This window comes from Dipteris shenzhenensis, chromosome 18 (assembly GCF_047967505.1).
Source record: "Dipteris shenzhenensis isolate YYH24624 ecotype China chromosome 18, Dip_SZ_1.0, whole genome shotgun sequence".
NCBI classification, from domain to species: domain Eukaryota; kingdom Viridiplantae; phylum Streptophyta; class Polypodiopsida; order Gleicheniales; family Dipteridaceae; genus Dipteris; species Dipteris shenzhenensis.
Genome location: NC_141613.1, coordinates 458915 through 465795, shown reverse-complemented (window position 1 = coordinate 465795; position 6881 = coordinate 458915). Strand labels below are relative to the sequence as shown.

General features: G+C 47.5%; 1 protein-coding gene across 4 annotated transcripts; it reads left to right on the top strand.

Annotated features, from left to right (window-relative positions):
• The first annotated feature begins 1416 nt into the window (after window positions 1-1416).
• LOC147890676 (homeobox-leucine zipper protein HDG2-like) lies at window positions 1417-6536 on the top strand. 4 transcript variants are annotated; one of them, XM_087389411.1, is made up of 13 exons: window positions 1417-1552; window positions 1988-2062; window positions 2166-2341; window positions 2604-2797; window positions 2951-3068; window positions 3158-3346; window positions 3446-3955; window positions 4062-4166; window positions 4292-4501; window positions 4596-4770; window positions 4904-5169; window positions 5327-5419; window positions 5501-6536. In XM_087389411.1, exons 3-13 carry the CDS (start codon window positions 2177-2179, stop codon window positions 5894-5896), a joined length of 2421 nt encoding a protein of 806 aa, XP_087245537.1. In that variant the 5' UTR covers window positions 1417-1552; window positions 1988-2062; window positions 2166-2176; the 3' UTR covers window positions 5897-6536. The 4 variants fall into 4 exon arrangements, with proteins under 4 accessions (XP_087245537.1, XP_087245538.1, XP_087245536.1 ...); XM_087389412.1 differs by lacking the exon at window positions 1988-2062; XM_087389410.1 differs by having other exon boundaries at window positions 1417-2062.
• The last annotated feature ends 345 nt before the right edge of the window (window positions 6537-6881 follow it).

The following is a 6881-nucleotide window of genomic DNA, read 5'->3' as shown; positions in this document are numbered from 1 at the left end:
AGTACAAGTCAGTTACTGATGGTGTCTCATGGTGCCCTAAAAAAAACTGAGTGGTGTAGATGAGGGACCATGTGCAGTAAATGATATAGCTTGGTATGGATAAATACTGCGTGGTATTCACGTTATGATACCGTGTGGTAAGAGGAGTAACCACGCCTTATTCTTCTGGTCGATAGCTGGTGTAAAGAACCATGTTTTTTTAAACGTTTAGGGCATTAGGTTGCGATCTTTAATCGAAAAGTACGTATTTTTATTTAAAAAAACGCACTTTTTAAATCCCTGCATCCTTGGTGGAATGAAGCAGATCAGTTTTTGGAAAAGTTTTATAATAAGCACACCTCATTTCCTAGGTTACCTAATCCTCCCTCTTTAAGCCTATAGTGATGCAGCGACCAGCTACACAAGAAGAACGTTGGCAACAGCAATTGCCACAGGGTGTGTGGATTGAGGTGATTCTGCCTACTTAACAGTGGCTTGAGCATCAATCGGTGGATCGGTCAAAGCCGCATCCTTTGCAGTGGTTGATGAATATGGAGCAGGATCGGAGGCTGAAGCTTTTGTTGCGGAGGAGGCAACAAGAAATTGCTGTTGCAAGTTCGAGTGGAGCAAAACTAGCAACGCAGTTGCGGATAGAGTGTCATTGAGCATGTGGCCTGGACAGATGTGCTGAGGTCATGTTTTCACTGCCCAACTGGCCATTGGACCTCTGCCTTCGCTTCGTGGAAACAGGCCCTTTGTGAGCAGCTTTTCGGAGCAAAGAGGAGTTTCCTTGAGGCTAGGAATTGTACGTTGCAAATCTTGATTGACTCGTCACTCGCCGTGTGCGTTTTCTATGAATTGGATTTGATTGGATTGGGCAAGCGAGAATTATCGGGCTCTTTAGGGGAGTTTGAACTTTAAAAGCCCATAGTCGACTACCGAGTGATCCACCGCATGGCTGCAGTTTAAAACAGCCTCACCGTATTAATTCCCATATCTTGGAGAATAGTACCACATATCATCTCTCCACGTGTTGAGGCCCAATTTCCTGACATTTGCCGCTGAACCGAAGAGAGGCGCATTGAAGACGGCATTGAAGATCTTGGCAGAGATTAAGTAGCGTAGAACGCTATCAAAACTCGATCTGGGTCTCGTGTATGGAAGTGCCATTAAAGAGGGGGGACCCTCTACAGTCCAAATGCTTAACCCTTCCTTTCTTCCAAGTTCCAAGTTCATGTTATGGTTGGGCACAAGAACCCTGGAATCTTCTGCAAGGTAATTTAAAATGCCATCGTAGTAATGTTTTCGCACTAGAAGGCAGCCAGTGATTTGCGGTTTATTACTGTCTCTCACACACCATATCGACCACAGGATCGTCGCAACTCTTTTAATGCGATACGACAGGTTACAGATAGCCCGTCTTCCTGTTGTTGCATGTCTTCCAGGACGTGTACCGAGCTCCAACAACCCAAGGAACCTGTAGCTCAACTTAATTTTCCTGCTACCTTTGCGTCATCGTCTCACATCCGGAATCCGGATTGAAGAGTCCGTCGGAGTCAACCCGCTTCTCCAGGTGCAGCACGGTTGCTCTTGCCTACTTCCCTTTAAGCCTTGCTAGTTTCATTGATCCCCCGGGAAACCAGCGGATTTGCAATTTGCTACCGCTTCTACTCGATCCACCAAGACAAGGGCTCTCATAAACAGCTTGTGGATCTCTTGTTTGTCTTCTCCTGTTGTTTCGTTTTCTCACACGCTTTGTTTCTGCTTGTTTCTGCATCTGAGGTCTCGTGCACTGCAAAGTGAAGCATATGTCCGTGTGAAAACATTCTTTCTAGGAGACGCTCCCCGTTATCCGAAATCTGGAATTGGCGCTTCATTAGGAGAGGTGCTGCTGAGTGAAAATCGTTTGAAAGAGGGGGTTTCGGCTAGGCGAGCGAGAGAGAGGGACTGATCAGAATTTGCCAAACACGCAAAAGCAATTGTGAAAGGCAGTGATGTATGATATCAGAAACGCGCGTACGGGCAACGAGTCGATTTGCTTCCTTGCGGTTGATCCTGGTACCTAGGGTTCTTGCCCCCGGAGGTAGGGTATCCATGCTTCAAGAATTGCCCTTTACGAAATCTCTCTTCTAAATGTTTGGCCAGGCATCCTCTGCCTTCGTAATGAGATTTTGTTGGTTTTGTAGGAAATGAAACGATGCTGGAAGTCTGTAGTGCATACGACTACAACGACGTGACTAGACAGACACGGACTCTGATGATGCCTAGCACGTTGGTGAGCAAAACAGCGCTTGCGCCCCGGTCGTCGGCCAACGGATCACCGGGATATCTCTACTCACCAGAAGCCTTGAGCTTCGATCCTGTAAGCACATGGTTGTACTTTAGTATATGCTGTCTGGGCGCCAAGAAGAATGTAATAGGGCTTCAAGAAGCTGTAATAGACTTATGATTCTCATTTCGTTGACATCTTATCTATGCGGTTGGGTTTCAAGGAAGTTCATGGACGGAAAGCCAAACCTCTACCTAGGTTTTTGGCTTCTTACCGCAAGGAGTCTCATGTACTTCATTGAGTTAATACGTCGACTGTATCTAAGGCTTTTATTTATTAGCTGTGATTGATGCAGCCAAGTAAGCCAGACGGAAAGCGAGCGTTTTCTCAGGATGAAAGCTTCGAACACATCAAGCTAGAAGAGAATGAGAATAAGTCTGGTAAGGATAACATGGAAGGAGGTTCTGGAGAAGACCAGGATCAGGAGCAACCGTCCAGAAAGAAGCGTTATCATCGTCATACTCCCAGCCAAATTCAGCAGTTGGAATCGTGAGATAATTTATCTGACCTGCTTTGTTGCTTGTCGGATTGCATGGAGGTCACTTAACTTGACAGACATAGGCTGGTCTGGCATCGTCTTTTCAGTGCTGCTGGTTGTCTTGTCTTGGGGACTAACTGAAGTCTAATGTTGCTGATGTGTAGATTTTTCAAGGAATGTGCTCACCCTGATGAAAAGCAGCGGCAGGAGCTCAGCGAGGCTTTGGGATTAAATACTCGGCAAGTCAAGTTTTGGTTTCAGAACCGACGCACTCAGATGAAGGTTAGTTCTTTGATCGAAGATTTTGAGCGGTATTTGTATGACCATATCGCAAAATGCAGTCTTACTACTATCATTCTGGCGACGATCAGGCCCAACAGGAGCGATCAGACAACTCCCACCTTCGTGCGGAGAACGAGAGATTGAGAACGGAGAATTTAACCATACGAGAAGCTATAAAGAACGCCTCTTGCCCGACCTGCGGTGGGCCTTCTGCGCTCGGTGATATGACCTTCGACGAACAGCATCTGCGCGTGGAGAACTCTCGGCTGAGAGAGGAGGTCGGACTTGAATCATGAACATAGAGTTGTTTATTGGTTTGATTATGAGTGACACTGTGCTGATGATGGTGGTCTATATGGGTACTATCTTTAACGCAGCTAGAACGAGTGACCTCGGTGGCGACGAGATATTTCGGAAGGCCGTTGCCGTTACTAGGGGGAGGTGGGAGCGCCATGACCAGATCGTCGCTGGAATTGGCGGTGGGCGGGGCAGGGCCGCTAGTATCGACTACAACTACGGCGATGAGCATGGTTTCTGCAGAGGGAGATTATCTTCAACATCAACAGCAGCCGCCGCCGCTGGCAGTGGCAGCGCAACAGGAAGGGCCTACGTTGCTAGAGATTGCGCTGAGGCCGGGAGGGATATCGGAGATGGAAAAGGGAGCGGTGGTGGATTTGGCGGTGACGGCGCTGGAGGAGGTGTTACAGATGGTGCAAATGGAGGAGCCGCTATGGAGCAAGGCTGGGGACCTGCAATGCCAAGAATATTTTAAGCAATTCCCGGGAGGGATAGGGCCAAGGCCGCCGGGGCTGGCCACGGAGGCCAGCTTGGAAACGGGTCTAGTAATCATGAACAGCTTTACTCTGTTGGATGCGCTGATGGATGGGGTGGGTAGCTAAGCTAACTTGCTACTTACTATATAGCCATTAAAATGGTGCAAGGCGGTATTATTAATAATTAATAATAATATTGCTTGCTTGCTTGCTTTGGCAGAGCAAATGGATGCAAATGTTTCCTAGCATCATCTCCAAGGCCCTCACCGTGGAAGTGCTTTCCCCAGGCATGGTGGGTGCCTCGCTCGACGGCGCTCTGCAGCTGGTACATTTCTATGATCCGTTCTATATTTGTATATATGCTATCCGCCCGCCGCATCTTTTTTATTGAATTGCTAAATTACTACTACTATCATCGCTAAATAGTTCTCAACTCTGTTTGACCTGTAGATGTACGCGGAGCTCCAGGTGCTCTCTCCTCTCGTCCACACGAGGGAGATGTATTTTCTTCGATATTGCAAACACGCCGCCGATAAGATTTGGGTCGTCGTTGACGTCTCCATCGACTGCTTGCGAGATAACCCTCCCCCTTGCCTTCTTCAGTGCCGTAGACGTCCTTCCGGCTGTGTCGTCCAAGACATGCCTAATGGTTACTCTCAGGTCCTCCAACGCTTCTCTCTCTGTTCATACCTACCTTCCTTCCTTGCTTTAATTGAGCACCATTTCACCGCTCACCCCGTCCCGAATAGTGTAGGTCACCTGGCTGGAGCACGTCGAAGCCGATCACAGTAGCGTCAATCGCATGTACCGTCCGCTTGTCAGCAGTGGCATGGCTTTTGGTGCAAAGCGCTGGCTGTGCACTCTTCAGCGTTACTGTGAAAGCGTGGCGAGCCTTCTGGCCACCAACATACCAGCTCGGGACCTCGGAGGTAATTCAGAGAATTGGCCTGCACCACCATTCACGAAGACATGGAGCAGTAGGGTTTACACAGTAAAACTGTAGTACACTCGTTGCTTCGGCCTCATGCCTTTTCCTTGTGCTTGCGTATCCTGTTGTTACAGTCGTCAATACCATCGAAGGTCGTCGTTGCATGCTTCGTCTAGCTCAGAAGATGATGAATCGTTATTGTTCCAACGTCAGCGCTTCCTCTAGCAGCTCTTGGGTTAGTCTACCCGACAATAATGGCAGCGGATCAGAGGATGTCCGTGTCATGACTCGCGACAACCCTGGCGATGGTGTACTTCTCTGCGCAGCTACGTCCTCGTGGCTTCCCTTCCCCCGCCAGCGAGTTTTTGACTTCCTGAGAAACGAGCAATTCCGGGCACAGGTGGGCACATATAGCTGCAGCTATGCCATATACCATACAAGTGATACTCAATCCCAGATACTTAGGTTGCGTAGTTGCTACACTTATTGTTCTGCCACTCAAATGCAAAAGTTGCTAATACGATTCGCCGGTAATCCGTTTTTTATATGGATCGCAGTGGGATGTGCTTGCCAACGGTGCGACTCAGGAGATGAGCCACATTGCCAAAGGCCAACATCCTGGCAACAACGTCTGCCTGCTTCGTGTAAATGTGAGTTTTCCCAACCCTTAGTGTTCTATATTTCAGCATCTATGCGGAAACCTATTTGACGCCCTATTCGTGCTTTTGCAGGGGTCAAATCCCAGTCAAAGCAACGTTGTTATCCTCCAAGAGAGTTGTACTGACGATTCTTCGTCCCTTGTAGTCTATATGCCTGTAGATTTCTCGACTCTAACAAGGGTAATTCAAGGTGAAGATCCCTCAGACGTGCTTTTACTTCCATCGGGCTTTGTCATAGTCCCCAGTGGCCCAGAGAATCGTCCGACAGGGTTGTTGCTAGGTGAAAGCATCGGCATGGACAACCCCAGCTCGGCAGGTAGTTCGCTGTTAACGGTGTCGTTTCAAATAGCAGTGAGCCACGTTCCTTCATCAGGGAAACTCAACATGGAATCTGTCAACACAGTCAGTAAAATCATCATCAGTACTCTGCAGCACATCAAGACAGCCCTACAACGTTGGGATGGCTGATTCAATCGGTTGTTTGCGTTCTTAAGTCTTTAAGATAAATCTGTTTTCTCGTTGCGGAAAATGGCTATTTTGTCGGAGTGCAAAACACTGGGATCACCTGTAACGAATGAGAATGAACCACTCTCACGTTCTCTCAAGGCTCACATTGAGCACGGTGTGGATAACACTAATAATCCGCTGCTGTCTCACAATATCTACAAAATTAGATTTATTGTGAAAGGAGGCTGATCTTAAATGGCGTTTATTCCTACATGGCGAAAATGTGCAAGCGGGAGGAAGTCAAGAACGCACCACAAGATATATGCTCCTTGCCCTGTGGTGAAGATGAATTCAGCGTTAGACCTTCAACGACCGTATTCATGCACTCTCGTGTGCGTGCATGCCAGGTAATGCTGGAGTGCTCACACTAGGCTGTGCATGGGCTTAACCACTCAGCAAGGATAATGGTTCGGGTATTGACTTCCTCGTAGTCCGATGATTTTCTTTCGAATTCGATCAGTGTAAACATGATTACCCAACTTGTACTTGTTTCCTAGACAAATTTACTGCGATATATTTTGGGTTCATCGATGATGTCTGAACATTAGGGTCTTCCGAAACTATGTGATAAAACTCAACTACAGAGAGGTGCAGCTAACTATTCCGCTTTGGAAGTCTTTTTGTCTCTCATTCTGTCCACCTATCCTTTTCATAATTGCTGAGCCTTGTGGGCTTACACTCGAATAAAAGTAGTAACTCACTCGTCAACCGTAGAAAGAAGTACTAGCATAGGCAAAACTTTTACAGTGTCATGTGGACCAATGCTAGGACACACAAGGAGCAAATCAGCACGACGCTATGAATTGCAGCAGAGACACGAAGCTCCCAAGCAGTTTGTATCAATTTTGAAGTAGTTCAGCAAGATGATCGCTTCCAAAGACCAAGGCCATACCAGGAACGAAGCAGCAAGACGCTAAAATTTGCAGTAGATATAGTACACGAAGCT